Here is a 20,182-nt window from a genome sequence, read left to right on the forward strand (position 1 = left end):
ACTGCATCAGACCAAAAGCTAATGACTTCCCATTACACTGTGTAGCCCATAGCCACAATGCACGAGATGAGTGCACGAAGGAGGGAAAAACGTGTCGTAAAAATTAGTTGTTCTTTTCAAGTAATTACCAGAATCAAAGCAGCTGGATGCTGGATCTCAGGTTTGGATCGATTTCAGTCAAATTAGCGTTTCTTCCGCTTGTTATGAAACACACCAGCGTGTATTTGATTTTCTTTGCACATTTTATAACAATGTTTCGTGCTCCAAATAACCATAATGATTGCAGCAAATGCATCTCAGTGAAGTCATCACAGCACTTCTTTTTCCCTTTCTCCTTGAGACAGAAGATTGATAGCCCCCTCGGGTCTGTCGTCTAAATACCAAGCTGCAGCCGACTGCCTCTTAGCTTAGCATAGAGTCCAACCAGAAGCGAAGGCAGAAGAAATCATGTCTCTCTTTCCAGTTTGTCCTAAGCTAATCTACACACTTACTAAATACTTACAATGCTTACTTCAAATAATTTCAACTTATGCTGATGCACTTTGGTCTTACTTGTGCTACGTTGACCAAATTTACATTTCTTATTTTCTATCACCTTTATATAGTTACGCTCCCTCCAAAATTTCCGTTGCTTCCTCTCTGAACTCACACTGACCTTTTGTATTCAGTTCGATCCTTTAGGAACTGAATCCGAATGGTCGTGTAGATCAGCTTTGGAAGAGACATGTAACTGAACTGATAGCAGTAATGAATTCAGGATATCTCCACGGCTGACATGCCACAGTGCACGGAACAAAACACAACCTATACATGGCTCACGGAGACAAAAGGACACAGGAGAACAGTCTGAGAACATTCAGAAGCATCTTAACACACTGTAAGCGATGATCTGTGTGTGCAGCTGCAGAGGAGCTCAAAGACAATGGGCTAGGTACAGATCCATGGTGTGCTCATTCCTGGATGTATGTTGCACCAAGAACAAATGACTGCGCCAGCCTCTCTGTAGAGTCTTGCAGATGCAAACCCGCAGCTGAAACAACATTTTGCTCTTTTGCCGCAGTAAATACTGATGCCGGAGAACAATAAGTTACATCCAGGTGGTAAATCTCTCTGACTGTTGAGCCCCTTTATTTGCTCAAAGCTACTCTGAATACGTGCAGAAGCTTGTGATAATCTTTCACAGCATGTAGCCTGCCTCTTTCCAGTCATCCCATCTATGGCTTGTGAAAAAGAAGCAGAGGATATATATCAAACCATTTTAAGTTTTGTAAAAAGCAAACAAAACAAAACAAAACAAAAAAAAAAAAAAACAAAAAAACAAAAAAAGAGGCAGCTATTCACAAACATGTTGTCACTTTAGGTAGACCTGTCACTGCGTAAGTTTTTTTTAAGCTTGTGAATGAATTTAGTCTGTGTGGTATACTTAGTCAGTGACCTTGAATAACAGATTGGTTCAGCTGCTTTATCTTTTTCCAGATGTTGACAGGGGGATCATTTGTTTTTGGATGTCAGGAGACACATCTGAGCAAAATCAGACAAAGACAAGAAACACGGAGAGAGAGAAGAACGTAGACCTTTGAAGAGGAAGCTTGTATCACTTTATGTCACCTATTAGAAATAATAATTAGGATATATTTCTTTATATGTCCTCTATAAGACATGAAGGAAGTAAAACTGTCTGCAAGAATCAAGATGCTAAAATCCTAATTCCCAGAGCACCTAGCTTATTTCCTGTGGTCCATTATTTCTTTCCAGTTGGTGCTTTCAATACACATACATCTGTGTGTCCCATTCTCAAAATCATCCTTCTTGCTCCAGCCAGGAACAAATTTAGAGTGTAGCCTTTATTCAGCATGCATTTTACCTTTCCCTGCCAATCGAATCAAGCATTTTCCAGCCCTCTTAGCAGTTATACTATCAGCCATGGGCTTGCTCTGCCAACTCTTGGCTGACATACTGTGCACCAGCACTAACAATTCACAGATAATAGCCAGAAACAATGCCCTTGAGTTGTTCTCTTTTTTTTTTTTTTTTTTTTTGCAAACAATGTACAAGACATATAGTGGACACTGAGTGCACAAACTTATACATGTTGTTTCAGTCATCGTTTACATTTTAAACAACAGTATTGAAAGATAAGTGAACGAATGCCAGCAAGATTTTTGATCGCAATATAGTTCTTCATTTCATATAGAGATGCAGATACTGTGGTGAAAGTGTGAATTGGGTTAATGTATGATACCTGTGCAAACACATTCTTCTTTATTTGTTTACAGAAATGATACAGGTATTAACACATTTGTCCTTTTAAACAATCGGAACAAATATGAATGAGGCCACAAAGGACCAAATTTAATCAAAAGCAGAGGCTGTACCTCTATAGATCAAATGAATTTAAGAGCTGTCACCACAATCCTTTTTATATTACAGTACTTGAGCCTTTTGTGGCTTTATATGAGATTGTGCCTCATACTATAAACGACATCTATCATCTGTCTTTGTGACTTGCACCTGCTTTGTAAGTTGTGCAGTTAAGTGAACGGTGACAGATTTGCCTCAGTAATGAAGTCTTTACAAAGCCAAATTAGAAAGGTCCAAACCTTAAATTAAAGCAGCAGTTGATTTAATAAAGTTACATGGCATAATTATTATTATTATTATTATTTTTTTACTGGGCAATGTGTGTACATGGAAGCGAGAGACGCAGGGAGATAAAGAAAGAACGACAGATACTGCTCCTGGTTTTTTATTTTTTCTATTTTCTTTTTCTCTGTGACTTGGTGTCAGTATATTTGAGCAGCACAAAGGCCCTTGCTTGCTGACACGCGTCTGCTAAGAGGTAAGGCGAACATCTGTCTCCTGTCAAAAGCCGTCATATGCCTGCTTTTGCCCAACAAGCTATGATAAGCCACCATCAGTTCAGAGATGAGGCTACATGCAGTCTTATGCCTTCCAGCAGCAAAATGGGTGGATGGGTTAAAATGAAATTGAAATTGAATTTCTAAAGATGTAAGTACAGGTAAGATCAAATGTTAATTAACTCCACTGTTTTAAGCTCAAAGGACACTCAGGACTCATCTCTTAATAGAAGTCAGTGCTGCTGCAGAGATCAGAGATCGGTGCAGACAGTCTCTGGTTATATTATACTCAGTAAATTACACTACTGTTCACTTCTCTTAGGCTTGTTTCTCTGCACGATGTGATGAGTATATCATGTATGCTAACAAAGCAAAAGTGGTATTTCCAGTAAGGATTAAGTTAACCAGATCAGTCTGTTGAAATTTCCTGGATTTCCTGTTCTAAAGGTATGTGTGATCCAGGAAACATTGTCTATTTTTTATTATTATTCTCAAAAGTTCTTATTGTGTATTTGTAAGCAGTATATGCACATTTAAAAATGGCTTGTAACAGACCACCTTGTAGTTGATGTAGACGTGAATAATAATCTAAAACAATGTTTATACAAAGTGCTTATAAATGCTACACAGGTAAAATGTTACCAATGTATTTTCAACAAGCAAAATGTTGACACACCACACAGAAAAAGAACAATGCTTCTATTAAACCCTTAAAATACTCATAAAGACTCAAAAGAGTTGCTCTGTGTCTGAATTTTGCTGAGTGATGTCACACAGCTGCCTGAACACTAAGACAAGTGCTCTGGTTTTAAGTCAGGCGCGTTCGCTCCACATAACTATCGATCATCAACATTTAACAGTAACTAACAATGATCACAGGAATGCAAACTACATCAGAATAATTTCCGATCAGTTCTGGGTTCTTTTGTTTCCCTGTATTGGCCCAGTCTAAACAAAGCTGTGACATATTGTGTTCTTGGACTCAACTTCCTGTAATCTAATTTATTTTACTCTCTGAAACCCGGTCCAGGAACACGAAGTTTTACAGAAAGCATACATTTTTTCATCAGCACTAAAGTGAACAGTAAAGTAGCTGCAAGCACTCATCATGTTTAAAGGGCTTTGTGTGCGCAACACCCTGCATACATACAGTCACATTTAAGAATGAAGAAATATATATGTGAGCATGAATATCTTTTTGAACCAATTTGATTTAGCAATAGTGTGATGCAATTACAGCTTTTTACATTTTCATATAAACAATCTTTTCATTGAAATACAGTATAACATGGGTCTGTGAACAATGCACTCTAAGCAATAAATCAAACCGTGAAAGAATTACATTTTATATTTAATCTAATATGAACTCTACCTTAATAATATAAATGATATCTTTCTCTAATTTAATTGGCACTAGCTTGGTGCATATTGCTAATATAATTCTGGATTTCCATATTTAATGATGCATGCTTTTCACAGTGAATTTTACTTAGAAAATGTCGTCTTTAATGAACCTTAGAAAAATCACTAATAGGCATAATTTCCGAAAATGTAACTTCTTTATTTAAAAGGTTCTGAGGCCAATTTTGCTGAGTGCAGTATTTAAAATCCAATAGTTGAAGTCTTGAGGAAGCAAATGTATCTATTTGTAAAGGTAGAGTGAGCAAATAGATTGTAATCCAAATGGCAGGGAAGAGCAGGACTGGACTTTTAGCTTCAAAAGCTTTTATGAGAGGAAATACTGTATTCATATACATATGGATGCACAGTTTATCAGAAAAGCATGGTCTTAGATCACGTGAACATAGAACAAACTAGATTGTGTGGTTGTAAAATATCCCTCAAGCAGAATCCAATCATTATTAATAATCCTTGCAGAAATAGTGGTGTGCAAATCCATTATGCTTTCAGTTTTCAATTTACCTTAAAGGCAAGGTCATATTTTTTTAATTGAAATTTCTTTACAAAAAGGATTATCTATACATTTGGAAATCTGTAGCACGGAGGTATGATATCAGGATGAAGATATGATTTCCAGAAAAAGGTGTTCAATGAAATTCTGCGCTGGTTGAGTGGACAAATATGCTCTCCTGGGAAGCCGTCTGTGCATTGCGCTCGAATTAAACTCATGCGATGCTGTTACATCTCTTTTCTCTTTTTGCCTGTCTACTGTACCTGCACTCATGTTGAAATCGAAACAAACACTAACATGTGCACGTCTCACGCACATGCATAAAAGTATTCCATTTGCTCATCTTCTTGCAGCAGTATAACAAACACTGTGTTTCAGCACAGTTGACCAGCAGGAGGGTCCATGAAAGACACAGACACTGGACACAAGCACAGGAGAGGACAAGACTGAAGAACTCTGCTAAGAAAATGAGAATGAATGGATGTCAATTTCCATGTGGAATTGGTAACCAATGATCCATTAAGGCAGCCTTTCCACAACAGATAGACAAGATAGCCTGAATTAGAGGCGCCTGACATTTCAGTTAATTGCACTAACCATGTCAGCTCCACAGTAGCTGCAAACCAGGTTAAGCCTTTACCTTCTACCTACCATATGAAATCAGAGCAAAAGCTTCATACGGACCTTGTATGTTCAGGAATCGCTGTGCGAAAATGACGGATAAATTACTTAGAAATGTGCATACATGCATGAAAATACACAAAATGGATTGTTCTTTGACTGATGACAGAATAGCTTAATTCGGAGACTGAAGTTAATATCACCGGGCAGGTGCAGCAGCCCTCCTTTATCAAGGCGAAAATGTCACAGCTTTTCATACTGACTCAGCAAACATGAAAAAAAAAAAAGAAAAGAAAAAAGACCACAACAAAAACAAACCACACACTCTGATGTCATGAAAGCAAAAGGTTTATTCATGTTTGAAATTACACAACTACCACAAGGAAGACTTTTCAGTCCAGGGTGTAGTCTGGTTAGAAAGTAACACTAAACATCTTTAATACATTAGAATCACTGCCACAAATCATTTGTCATGACTTTTCAGTTTCAGAATCACATACAATAGAAAAAAGAGAAAAGAAGTTGAACCCTGTTGAACAGAGCTGGAAATTTACAGTTCTGAATACTGAAACCTCTATGCATTACAGTTTTTATAGTGATTTTTTTTCTTTCTTTTTTTTGCATGATTTAGTAACAAGATGAGCAACATTCAAAATGTTTTTTTTTTCTTCAGTATTTACAACAGTTTTACTGTCTGGTGTTAATTTATCAACAATGTTCATCGCACCCCCCACCCCACCCCCCCGCGCCTCCCCACTCCCTCGTAAAAGCCACAGACCAACAACTTCCTAACCCTGCCCGCGCCCTCCCTGTCTATTTTCCACAGTATTAATATTGTTATCATTTTTCATTTTTTTATTTTTGTCATTTTAAGTTGCGGTACGGCAACAGCATTTTATTAAAAGATTAAAATATACATTAGATTACATAGAGAGTGAAGAGTTTACAGTGTTACAAGATGTAATCAAAAGAACTACATTAAAACATTAAATAAGGGGAAAAGAAATGATGGCGGTGATATTGTTTAGAGGTAGTAAGTGAGCACTCTAAGCTACAGAAAAGTTGGAAATGAACGGTTTCTATGAATTTGAATGAGGTAATAAAGCTGTGGATTGATCGGTGGGATGTATAATTACTCTTTAGCTATACTATGTACAACTTTTCCTGTGTTAGGGGGGCCTGCTCCTGCATCACGAAGGAATGATCTACTGTGGGGGATTTGTTGATTTCCATACGCAGTACAAAAAAATGTTTACATATGTACATACTAAACATCAAATTATAAAATATGGAATGGTGTCATGATATAGTCAAGCAATCAATTACACTTCTTTATGCTTCAGAGTTTGAATAGCTCTACTAATGTATACGGCCGTAAGGCGAAAATAAATCTTGAGAGGAACTACAAAGCTGCCATTGAGCTGTCAACAGTAGCATTGTTGAGTTGCTGGACAAGATTGCGAGCACATTACAGTCAAAGAAACAGCTGCTTTAATCAATGTATTGTAAGAACTGAAAGAGAGCGCAATTATCAAAATGCAGAGTGGTAATTAAATCAAGAATCAAACAAATGGGCATTTAAAATGTCATTAAATGTCACGTTAAATACACAAGTGTCATCTTGTATTTTGAGTTTGGAAGGGGATAATTATCCTAAAAGTTTACTGAGTAGCATCTGAGGGGCTGTTTTCTGTTTGTTCACGTGTGTGCTTACTTCTACGACAAACAAATAGCGGCATGTTTATTACGGTTGGGTCGTGAGGACAGAAAGAAAACACTGAGCAACAAGGAAACACATGGTGTTTGCGGTGGATGATGTCCTTTGTGTGGTATGGTCATGGCAAATTTTAAGGTACGGCAAAACAAATTTGTTGTGATTTCATTTTTTTTTTTTTTTTTTTTTATACATCCTCTGCAGTTGGTCTGACAGTTAAAGAGTCCGTGCCCAACTTGAGGCGAAGATGTATTAATAGAGGATCAATTCGAGGTATCAGACTGCACACTTCCAGGTCCTTCTGTCGGAGATATTACAGAAGATGGAGTCGTTGCATCTTGCCATCCCCCATTAGCCTGTGATACAAATGGGAGAGGTTGAGATTACAATCACAATCTCTGCAACATGAGCTCGGTACAATTTTATCCCCAAAATGTAACACAACACTCCAGAGATGGAGAGGAAATGGCACAAATAGGTTGTGCTAATGTGTCAGCCGATATTAAAACGTTGTTGAATGAACTGATGTGCTGTGATTAGTCTGGACTCTGAGCATTCTTTGCATTACAGTAGCATCAGCAAAGAGACTCTTGGAAACAAATTTGTCTTGTGTCCCGACCAATGGGAGCGCACTCCAAAATCAGTGTCTAAGCAGATTCCAGCAGTGGCCGACAGCTTGTCGCTACATATTCTCCTGTCAGTCAAGAAGAGGGAGGGCTCGGGCCGGATGAGGTGGGGAGAGCTGAGTGGAAGTGACAGGGCAGGGCCTCTCCAAGAGAGCCAGTCTTAGCCAGTCTGACTTTGCTTTGCTCCAGGCATGACCTAGCCTTTACTGGAGCCCCCTACGTCACCACCAACAAAGCTAAAGGTTAGTCTATGCTAATATATCTCCAAGGCAATTTCAGGGGTTGCTGCTGCAAAACAGAAGCTTTGCCACAATTTCACTTCCTCCAAAAAATCTTTTTTTATGACGCTACTTTTTCTTTCCGACTCTCTGCTTTCATGTGCCGAGGCTGGCGTGTTGCGGCGCCGTCAGTTTCAGTTTTACCAGGGATCACGCTGAGCACTGGTGAGCCAATAGACACAGGTCTACACTGCACATGTAAGTGAGAAACCATGTGAGAAAGTGAAGAAAAACACTTGATCCTGTGAGGAGTTGACATGTCTAAAGAGCTTATAGCAATAAGGCTTCAGCAAAGCCAGAATGACACCAAATGCAGTGAACACTGGCAACATCTCCCACCGTTTGTTTACATTACACATGCTCATTTTTTCCCCACATTTTTTGAACATTTCCAGTAAAACTGATGCAAATTTAATACCTTATTTCTGATGCATAAGCTTTCAGTAGTATTAAACTTAATATGCATGCATTTTGCCCAACAGGCATAACAATAAAAAGAGAGCAAATACGAAGGTTCTGTATTTTTTGGGAGAGAGGAGGCAGAGAGAGCTGTCTGACACTATTCCTCTCTCTCTCTCTCTCTCTTTCTCCTTCCCTCTCTTCATCCTCTCTCATCAGCGAAATTAATCTTTACTCTGATAGCTTCAGATTATGCGCTGCTTTACAAAAAGGCGCCATATCAAATCTCATCAACAAAGATGGAATTCATGTCTGGAAAGGGCTGCGGGCGATCAAATGTTCATATTTTATCATGAAGATAAGGCTATGGAAAATTCTGTGAAGCATTTCTAAACAGCTAAAATGCAACAGATACTGTGCAGTGACTTATTTTTTTCCCATCTCATTTTTGGTTTAAGTTAAAGTATTAAAAGATGTTTATTAAAGTAAAACTGGAGGTTTCATTCCCCTGCTGTGTAATGTGTTTTATCAAAATCAACTTTTATTCACATCAGCAAAGCGACAAGATATGATGTGTAGTAATTTTTTTTTTTTTTTTAAATCCAGTACGTGCTTGGGAAGCTGACTAGCATTCAAGCGTGTGTCTGTCTGTATCTACCAGGTGTGTAATGGAATACACCCTCATTGAATATGAGTATAAACACAGTGATGAAAAGCAGCAGTAACTAATTTCACACTGCTTTTGTCTCGACAATCTACATGTGCAACCAATAAAACCTTTACTTACGTTCAAGCCATGTGGACTATACATGGCGTTCCCCCCAAGAGCATCATTGTATCCTGCCGTCTGACTGATAACATGGCGCAGGGTATCCACCTGAAGGGACAGACAAGGTGTGCAAGCTGGTCAACTGGGTGTCTCGCAGCCGTCCAACACCAACTGCAAACATGCTTAGTGAAGCAACAGATAGTGACAAGTGTGAAATCACAAACAGACTTCTGAGACAGCAAATGTACTAACCGGCTTTGTAATACAGCTAAAAGATATTTTCAAATGAAAATAATGAAACAATAGAAAATAAACAAACAAACAAACAAACAAAAAAAAAAAAAAAACAAAACAAAACATGTAATGTCAGGGCATTACTGGCATGCTCAAATCTATTACATTACTCTCTGGTGGCTATAAAATAAGGAACAAAAACAAAAGCACAAGTGACAATAAAACATAACATAGACTGGCTATTTCAAATGAGCTTTTATTCATGTGTTTATTTTTTACCGTATATGAATAGGCATTAATTGTTTTTTCATCACACATAGCACATGGTTGTGGCTGTGTGTTGCTTGTGTAGCTGTGTTAAACTTACAAAATGAAAGACATCAACAGCAAACAACAAGAAGATGAGACAGGAAGATTGAAGCAATATAGAGTACAGAAAAAGAAAACCAAAGAAACAAACAAACAAACAAAAAAAATAAAATAAATAAATAAATTTAAAAAAACAGAGGGGAGGAGGAGGGGGGGGAGGGGGCACAGTACCAAAAACCCAATACCAACCCAAGAGCTCAAGTCAAAGCCAAATGCATTCACTAAATGTTTGGAATAGTAACCAGGAAGTTGTTTTGTGGCATGATAGCAGTGGGGTGGGATTATATTTTGGCTGCCAAAATATTCCATCCAAAGCGAAATAGTCATAAACACTTAAATCAATCTGATGTCAGTGGAGGCTTCGCCGTGGTAATTTGAACTGCCCTCCCATGAGCAGCATTTTATTCCTATATCGTTTCTGTGTTTTGGTTTAATGTGCTTCAGACTGCACTGTGGATGGCTCAGTACACAGGCAAGACAAGGACAGCTCTCTGCACTGGTAGTCAGGAACTGTCCCTGATTGTTGATCCTACCTGTGACTGTACATTGGCTCCGACTTGTGCCCCTTGGTAAGAATCCCCATTCAGACTCTGCATGCTCAAGAACATGTCCCCAGAGTTTGGGAGGTTAAAAGAACCTGAAGAACCTGGAAAGGGAAGATGTAAGTAGCTGAATACATGAGAGGGCTATAAAGGGAAAGCACAGACACACATACGCACGCACACACACGCACAAAAATAACCCAGACACCCACGACTAGTGTGTCTGCGTACACAGACCCAACTCAGGCAGACAAAAGGAAGACTCCCATAAAGCAAGCATCTACAAGGGCGAAGGGAGGGAACCAAAGGAACAAACAGAAGAGGGCGAGGTGCAGAGGGACTGAGGAGGCTCTTTTCACGGATGCGGTGAACACAAATGAAATGGAAGTCACATGACACAAGGGAACCACTTCTACATGTGGTTGGTCGCGTAAGCTCCCAATTGTTCCACATCACCTACTTCCAGTCTAACTTTGGCAGGGAGGTATATCACATGGTAAATGACAAGGACAATAAGAAGCTTATGAAAAGACCAGTACCAGTAAACATGTTGCTTAAAAGAGTGTTTTTGCTCTCTGCAGAATCCAGCTGAAACTCTTCATCTTTCATCTGGAATCCTGGGTGCAAGAAAAAGGGACCACTTCATAAGCTTACCACATCCCGACGTAGGGCAACCTAGTCCAAACTCAGCATTACATCACTCATTGGACTTCATGTTTTTAAATGACTAATTCAATATGAACTACACATGTGGTTTTTATATAATACTATTACTGTAATGAAATGCTCCCAGCAATTAAGTTGTTGTTTTTATCTACCAAAAAAGAAAAAAAAAAACTAAACAAAAACAAAAAAGCTCTACCGATCAGTGAGATTACAACCAACTACGTATTGCATTACAAATGACAGGAAGTTGACAGAAAGTCAAGGGAAAACAAATCCCTTGGCATCATTCTGAATTCTTTTTTTTTTTTTTTTTTTTCTATTTTGCCAAAAATACATGTGTTCTCGGTTCACAAGTCAGGAACGCTCTCTTTATGCATGAGTTTGCTTGGCATCAACTGTCTTATAGACAGAAGACACTGTGATCCCCAAGCTGGGAGCAGAGCCTGTCACTCTTGCCTGTGTGAATGGTGCATGAGAAAGTGAGGCAGGTAGGCAGCAGGTTAAAGGCTGAGGTAGAGGGCAGATCTTTTTTTATTTTATTTTATTTTTTTGTGTATATGCAGGAGTGCCTACCGGAGTTAGGTGTGGTAGGGGAGTTGGCCTGGCTGTTCTGCACTGCAGCGGCTGCAGCGTGCGCTGCATTTACAGCAGTCTTGGCGGCATACAGGTTGGCCTCTTCCTGAAACTTGCCAATATTTTTCTTGTACCGGATCCTTTTGTTGCCAAACCAGTTGGATACCTGTGTGGGAGAGCAGAGGGAGGAGGAGCAGAGGAGTCAGACATCAAGCAGCCACAGCACCGTGCACTGAGCAATGTGATTGTTTCAAGATGTCATGTTTGGGTCCATCAAGTACCCAATTCCCAGCCCCTGCAGTAATGTCCGCAGGGTACACAAGCTAATTAAGCTATAATCAGGAGCCACTTGTGTCTTCTCATGGATGGGAGCATGACATGATCTCAGATCTGTCTCCTGACAAAACTAAAACACAAGGGGCTCCCTTTGCTCAGACACTAGCGTCGATATACTATATATTATCCCTAATTTTTGGGCTGGTTATTGAGAATAAGGATACAAATTCTGACATTTCTCTCAGTGAAATGGGATGAATGTTCATATTTCATCCTCTACAAGATGAGTGAGAGTCTCACTGATTCCAGATAAGTGAATCTCGGTGATTGACACCCTGTGCGAAAATACAGTACATGTGCATTTTTGTTTTTTAAATATATGTGTGTAATTGTTTAACTTATGGGCATAATTAAAAATAAAGCTGTAAATGTGTAAAGTTGCGTGTCAAAATTATAATGAAGGGAAAAGTGGAACATGCTAATTTTATTTAAAGCTAAAGATAGTGGTAAACATTAACATTAGCCATTATATTGTATTCAGGTGCTTAGTAACAACACAGTTAATCATTTGTGTATATGTGTATATGCATGCTCAGTGATTCAACAGCTTTTATCAAAAACAAGAGATAAAGGCCAAAGGCCTGCAGACATGGAGTAAACGCAGATTATTGTCGTGGCAGTGTTAGTTGATGATGCGGTTAAAAAAAGGGAATATTTTGCTGGAGTGAAATTAAACTCTTAAGGCACGAGGAAGAACCGAGTTCAAATTGATGCCTGAAACTGGGTATATTCAGATTTAGAGCAAGAGGAAATGCTAATTTTGTTGAACTGCAATGATGACATCCAACATCAGTCAGACACTGAAAAGTTGTGTGAGGGCTGAGCCTTATGTGCGAATGCTGGCTCTGCAATAACAGTGGAATAATAATGAGATGATGCTTGTTTTTAATGGTCCTATAAATTAGAGTGTGTTGTCGTGGTGCTTCTGCCCCCCTCTCAGGCCCTGCAGCCCACGGCTGGACCAGCCAAAGAGCAGCTGCCCCTAATGACGCTTTATTTAATTTCCACCCATGTGCTTAAATTTTAATATCCCCAGCAGCCCGCTGATGCTGTGGCGTGAAAACTGACTGGATTTGCAGGACATCAGATCATTTCTATCCTGCACGTCTCTGTGCTCTAAATCTTTAATATCTAGGCAATTAAAATTAATGACCATTCAGGCGAAGCCCACTGTTGGCAGGGTTTCCTTGACATCAATTGTTTGATGGGTTTACCTAGAGGTTAAACTAACAAGCAAGGTTTAATTGGAAGCAATGAAAGCCCTGGCCATCATCCTTTTTACTTAACCTGCTTATAGTGGATTGTAGAGCCAAAGACGATACAATATTCTCGCTCTATAAGACAGCTCACAAAGTGCCCACAAACCCCCAGAAAAACACGGCAAATCTGTTCCAAAGCTCATCAGTCTATAATTCAGCAACATGTTCATTCACAGTAAATTAAACAGAACTACATTTATTAGAATATCAGTTGTAGTTGTTACACATGAAAACATTATTTGTCATTCAGTGCAAAAGATGAGAGAGAACATTGTCACTGTGCACTCTTTTACTTTCTACCATATGGATCAGTGATTCTAAAGTATTACAGCAAAATGAGACATATTACTTACAGAAGCGGTACCGCTCAAACATAAACATGTCATTCTTCTCTTGTCCGTTATTGTGAAGCGTGTCATGACTGTATTATACCGTTATGTGGCATTACAACCCTGGACAGCCTCAGCGGTGTTGGCATCAAAGCCTCCAGATGTTACACCACCCTGCTCTGTTCTACACACACGTTTCTCTCCTGCCCACTGAACTCTGGCTTTAGTGATTCCCGGGTTCAGCTAAATATTGAACAAATGCACAGCACTGTAAGGTGTCGAGCACAACCCAATCTACAGAACTAATTCCCTTTTATCTCGTGGCAGGCCATGCATTCAATTGACTCCTATGTGTGGTGAGAATCAGGTAGTGATGCTGAATTACCTGACATCAGCAGCCTGAAAGGCAGCGATTGTATAATGGCCACGCAGACTCCTAGCAAGAGCATGATATCGTTGCCTACATTGCTGCCCACCGGAGAGGCTGCAGACCTGTAGTTAATAATTCAAACTATTTCACCCTATTTCAGGTCAATACTCTTCACTGGTCGATGTGCAGCAATCCATGACCTGTCTATGATCTCAATAAATCTGGGGTCATAATGCCCTAAACCTTAAATAACAATTACAAAGGTGGTCCGTCGATTACACAGGCTGCACCAAAGGATAAAAACAAATCTTTGTTGACTCATTCATATTGATTACGGCAAAGAAAGCTCCTGGAAGCCTGGACACAGACCACAGCCATCCAATCCCATGCCTTCATTCAGGAGCTCAGCATGGCGCATGCAAGGTGACGGGGGGAAATAAAACTACGTCCTGTGTTTAGCGAGCCGTACTTAACAAGGCCAACACCTCACTGCACTTCAGCTGTTTTCTTTTATACATGAGCAGAATTCAGTATTAATGAAATGAATGTGTATGTTGTTTTTGTAGCATTTTAACCCTAAATAAAAGAATGGGTTTGAAGTAGAGGAATGTCCTGAGGCAAAGCGGCTTCTCTCTTTACGACTGCATCACTTGCATCTGAAACGATGCCTGCTGAAACGATGCAGGGTGTTTCGTCAGCTAGGTTGTATTGAGCCAAGCTGCGGACTGATATTGGCATACGATTCACAATAGATGGTTTTTAGTTAATGAACTGCGTATGCAATCAACAGAGCACCAGAGAGGGGGGGAAAAAAAAAAAAAAAGTTTGAGGGTGTTTGAAAAAATGACTTGGCTGATTACTCAGTGCGGCCGCAGCAAGCGTTTTGTGAATCTGGAAGCACGATGAGGGATAACACACTTAGGGTGCATTCGGCCTCATGTCGTGCATCCAACTTTGTTATTCACTTAAAATGAGCCAAAGCACTACGAATAAGTCAATAACAATGTCTGCCGTGGCCTTTGCTTGTCGAGGAGCTTGCCGCAAATGGGCCCTCAGATGAGTTCAAGTGAATTTTTAAAAGCCCTCTAATTTCTGCATGGACTGATTTGTTCTCATGGGAGCCGGTACATTGGTTTGTTTTTTTCACAAAGGCACTCAGAAAACAGTGGAGTGTAGCTCCATTTGCGAAGGTCGGAGGCAATTCTTTAGCCGCTATAAAGCACACGGTGATCACGGGGTTGGGTGAGGGGGGTAATTAAACTAAGAGTGCAGACCACACCATTAGTCGACGCGCTATACAACAAACAAAAATAAGTAAATAAATATAAATAATGTGGTAAACAATAGCCAAAAAAGTAAAAAACTTCATGTGACACATTTGTACAGACAGAATATGGTGATAACATGAGTGTCGTGTCAGAAAGTATGGATCAATTCAAAAGAGGCTGTGTTCTTGTGTGACTTTAACTTGGGATGTGAATGCAAAAAAAGTCTCCTCCTCGGTCTTAGAAATGTATAGTAAAACTGTAAATACTGTAGTTCATGATAACAATAGCATTGGTCCAGTAGTGTGAGGGAGGAGGAGGAGGGAGGGAGGGAGGGGGAGGAGGGGGGTTCTGTGCAGTGGCAAACTGTGAGGCTATTACATACATAAACAAAAGAGATACAAAAAAATGAAAACAGTGGATCAGGAGAAGTTATGACATACCTGTGATACTGTGATGGTGCTTCCCACCCCCTGAAGGCAAAAAAGAATGGGCTTTTACAGTATCTGACTCTTCATGACTACACTCAATATACCCCTCAACACCCCCTCCCCACACAGAAAAAAAACACTGTAGATTATTGTATAGATTCATGGTTCTCTGATACTGTGTCTCGAGAGGACAGCCATAGAACAATAGAGTATGAGAAATCTAGATAGTAGTCACAATCATAGCAGAAAAAGAGCACAGGATAATAATACTTTGGATGTGGGGGTTAGGTGTGAGAGATATTGCCTTCAGGTTTACCCAACAAGGAGGCTATGCTGTATATGAAGTGGGAAAGTCACATCTTTAAGTCTAAACGATTACTGAGAATTAGCAGAGTCCTGCAAGATCACTTGGACAGCAAAGATAATAATAGATAGCCAGCATCAGCCAGTGCTTTTGAACACTGGACTTTAACTGCTTTTCTTAAAGTAATGGATGATGCCATTTTTTTTTTCCTTCCCAGTTTATGACCTGAGCGTCTGACCAGCCAACATAGAGATCACACATGGTGGATGGGAATGAGAGGGACAAATGGCAGGGGACCCAGCATTGGGGTGGCTAAGGAAGGACAGCATAGTGCTTTGATTGAGGCCAAGATGATATAGGCCTCCCCTCCCTGTGGCCCTGCTCTGACTTACTGGGACCAGCCTTGACTGAAGCATCATTAAGCAGTCACAATGTCAAGGTTAGGTAAGGACATTGTGTCTTGGTGCTGTGACCTACAGTAACTATCCCTCTAGGCTTTAGCCTGTCACCGCCCCCCTCCCGATTACCCACCAGCTACTGTTAGATGAGCACTACCCACCTGGGAAACTGTGATGCTGCACTTCTTGGCCAGTTCCTCTTTGGCCTCCTCGCTTGGATATGGGTTGCTGAGGTGCGAGTAGAAATATTCGTTCAAAATTTCCGTAGCCTGCTTGCTGAAGTTTCTCCTTTTCCGCCTGAGTGGGGAGCAGAATGAGAGAAAGGCCGAGCAAGCCTATTAGTGGGACCAGCATTAACTCATCCATTTGGATCGCACAAATTGCACAATCAATCTCACACATAAATGGTGAAAATAATGAGGAATGGGCTCTAAGGGCCTTCAGGGGCAGAATATCGTGTCCTGCTCCAAGAGTCCCGTCAACACAGAGAAGACCAGACTCTGACCAACAAACTGACAAGTACTCACACACACAGACACACACGCACACAAACAAACATCCAGTCACAAAACACATACAATGTTTAATTTGGTCTGTTGGTCTCCAATCTACAGTCCAAGCGTGTAATGTGTAGAGTTTAGTGCAGCGGATGGGTGGGCTTCGTGATGGAGCGCAAAGCCCAGTCGGAGTGCATCTCGGTACATTATAGAAATCATGGCATGCACAGTTGAGCATTGTTCCTGAAGTGCCACAGCCCCAGGGATCTCGAGTAGAAACAAGCAAACTCTAACTAGATCTGGGTCCCCTTCCCTCCCAAGGGCACTATTTATCATGTTGTTGAGCATTTGCTTATTTTGTCTTGTTGACTGCATTTCACACAGGCAGTGGGCAGCAAATGTGCTTCCACTCAGCTTGCTTGGCTCGAACTTGAGCTCCGCACTGCTCCACCCTGTTAGTGATTAGAGTAATCCACAACACCTGCCGATGACCTCCCCTCCATCCATTACACAAGACTTGGCCCCCCATTTCATTTGGTGGTAACTGCTCTCAGGTGTGAGGGGCATGATTGTCTTGAAAATGGATAATGCATGGAACCTGGGCGTAATTAAAATCATGCATCTCTGCAGAGCTCACACTGTGCACTGTGCCAGAAAAACTAACTTCAGACTAAAAATGACCCTCGCCCACTGGATTTGCTTGTACGGGCCAGGCAATGAAACATTCTAGATACACTCACTCACACACACACACACACACACACATACTGTACGGTATATGCGCTGCACACACATGAGCCACTGACCTGGCATCAAGGAATCTGGAGCGCAGGATCATGACAGCCTCGCAGGTGCTCTGTTTCAGTTGCATCTGGATGGAGCTGAACTTACGGTGGATGATTCCCACCATGCGCTCGATCTCTTTGGGAGAGATGGGCCGCGTGCGAGACTGTTCCCTCAGCAGGTTCATCACATGGGTAGTGAATTCGTTACATGCCTGCCAACAGATGACAACAGCCAACGTGAGGTTCTGCAAGTGTGGCAAATTGCAGCATCCAGATTTCTTATGACCTCAAAAGTTATACACATCTTTTCGTACAGTATAGGATTTCTGCTCCTACAGGGTCTTTTTTTTATTAAAAGCCTCAACTAAATGTGCTGTTTTCATATTACTTTGATGACATAATGAGGGAAGTCATCTTTGAAAATAATATAAATGCCGATTTGCTATTTGGCTTGGCTTTAATGCAGAGTGAATTTAAACAGCTTTTCGTTAAATCAGTAGTTCATACATGATTAATTAGAATAACTCATTTACGTAGTGCACACTTTAGCTCATTACTCTGAGTAAAATTCGTTAAGTATTTACATTTAGATAATTAAAACCTGGAAACACCCTTAAGAAAGATGCATTTACTCCAGGCGAAGTGTTGTATGCCCCCACATACCCACCTCCTCTCTCAGAGAGCGCGGAGTAAATTAGACTAATTTACCTCACTGGCTTGCTGAGGCATCACTGTTACACCTTCTATTTTCACCCATAATGCCTCTGTGTTTAATGGCAGGCTCAGAGTGCTAGGTGAAGGAGCTGATCATACTTTCATTTAACACAGATGACTAAGGCACTCCTTTGGATCTCTATAATCAGCTACAACACACTGAATAATACTGCAGTTTTTTTCCATGCAGATAACACATTTCCCTCCATGGCACACATTCTCTTTTATTTTCCTGCTAATGGAGAGTATAAGCTGCTCTGGGTGCGTTTACACAATTTGAAGCAACATATGCTGCTCAGTGATCACATTTGAATGCAAAGAATGAAATTTTAAAACGCTGGTAGTCTGTCATTATTCAAACATTTTGATGGATATCATTTTCATAAAAGTGTATTTTGAGCAAAGCTAAATTGCGGCCTCGGAATTTCTAAAGATGCCTTCTCACCTGTTCATATTTTTCCAGCTCTGTGTGGTAGATCTGTCTGATCTGGGTGAGTTTGGCTCTGTAGTCGGAATGTTCAATGGAGTTGTCAGCTGCCCCGCCTGAGGCTGCGGCTGCAGCTGCGGCGGCGGCGGATCCGCCACCTTTCTCCGGTCCTGCCACGCCCTCTGCCAGCAGCATGTTGTCTAAACGCATGAGCTGGGGGTCCGGGGGGTCCTCCTCCTGGGCACCACGGATGCTGAGACCTATAGCAACACACACAGAAGAGATACCTGAGGTCAGCCGGAGCCCTTAAGAGGCAAAATAAGACAAATACTAACAGTGATGAATAAAACAGATTAAATAGACCCAGACTATACTGTTATGTGCAATTAAAAGATTATGCTTGCCTGTGTAGTGTACTATAGCGTGTTGTTCCCCCTGCAGGTATGAACTGGCTGCCTTCTGTGTATGTGCTGTGTTCCTGTCGCCCATGTCTTTGCCTGTTCTCTTTTATTTACACACTGCGCTGCACACTGTGTGTACGGGAAGGCTGACATGACAGCAACATCCATAAACTGACAAATGCTCAATGGTGAAGTGGCACTTCTACTCTGTGAAAGGATGCTAAACAGAAAACTATACCTCTAGTAAGTGTCTCTGTCTTTGACACAGCGAATGCTGTGAACTACTGTTTTCCTCATTCCTGGGTTTTTTTATTATTATTCAAATTTTTTTAATGGGATTTACATCTTGAATTACAATCGTTTCAATCATTTTGCAGCATTCTAAGAAGTAATGAAAAAGGTGCTGGCGGAATAAAGATCTGCATGCAACAAAATGAGTGCGGAGTCAATTTTATGTAAAGCGCTCATTCATGAATCCTATTTTTGTTTTTGGTTCCTGCTGTGTATTTCCTCTGGTTTTCTGTCTCGCCAGTCTGTCAGCAAGTCGTAATCACCCAGCAGATAGCACAAATGCACACCTGGATGCATTGGCAACGCAGCCACAATGCCGGCATTTACACAGAATAAACAAACATGAAAAAAAAAAAAAAAGAAAAAAAAGAAAAGAAAAAAGAAAACACTGCAGGTCAGAATTACAACATAAACAAGCTCCAGCAATCCAGTGTAGTAAGTGGATAAAAATGTGGCTCAATGGGCAGTAAATACTGAGTGGCTACTTGAACGTTATGATTACCAGAGTTGTTTCAATTCAATAATCCCTCCTGCAATTCAGGGATTTTCAACAGCTCATTACAGCTTCATTAAGATATGGCCAGCCTCTGGATTCTAAATAAGAAGATTAGTGGCTCTATTGTGTCAGCCAGTAGGCATGCAATCAGAGAAGCCCTTTTACCACGCTTTGACCGACTGACCCTGCACACTGTCCACAGGAGTAAATACTGGAGGGAAAACATGCCTTTTTCTACTGCTCCCTTCCTTATAAACACGATCCAGAATTTAAAAGAAAAAGAAAGAAAAAAAAAAGAGAGGAAACCCATCATATTGT

The 20,182-nt window shown here is 40.5% G+C and overlaps 1 protein-coding gene across 6 annotated transcripts in view; it reads right to left on the reverse strand.

The window, feature by feature from the left end:
• Positions 1-7,232: 7,232 nt before the first annotated feature.
• Positions 7,233-20,182, reverse strand: part of LOC115048659 (pre-B-cell leukemia transcription factor 3) — a 55,758-nt gene continuing 42,808 nt past the window's right edge. Inside the window, exons 3-10 of one of the 6 annotated variants that reach the window (XM_029510319.1) lie at positions 18,695-18,936; positions 17,557-17,747; positions 16,415-16,550; positions 15,564-15,593; positions 11,562-11,727; positions 10,862-10,939; positions 9,196-9,285; positions 7,233-7,461 (exon numbers count right to left, since the gene is read on the reverse strand). In XM_029510319.1, coding sequence (XP_029366179.1) covers positions 9,239-9,285; positions 10,862-10,939; positions 11,562-11,727; positions 15,564-15,593; positions 16,415-16,550; positions 17,557-17,747; positions 18,695-18,936 — 890 coding nt within the window. In that variant the 3' untranslated portion in view covers positions 7,233-7,461; positions 9,196-9,238. Of the gene's footprint in view, positions 7,462-9,195; positions 9,286-10,313; positions 10,427-10,861; positions 10,940-11,561; positions 11,728-15,563; positions 15,594-16,414; positions 16,551-17,556; positions 17,748-18,694; positions 18,937-20,182 lie in introns of all 6 variants that reach the window. The other 5 variants (XM_029510318.1, XM_029510317.1, XM_029510320.1 and 2 more) reach the window with 5 other exon arrangements.

Source organism: Echeneis naucrates, chromosome 9, assembly GCF_900963305.1.
Source record: "Echeneis naucrates chromosome 9, fEcheNa1.1, whole genome shotgun sequence".
Classification (NCBI taxonomy): domain Eukaryota; kingdom Metazoa; phylum Chordata; class Actinopteri; order Carangiformes; family Echeneidae; genus Echeneis; species Echeneis naucrates.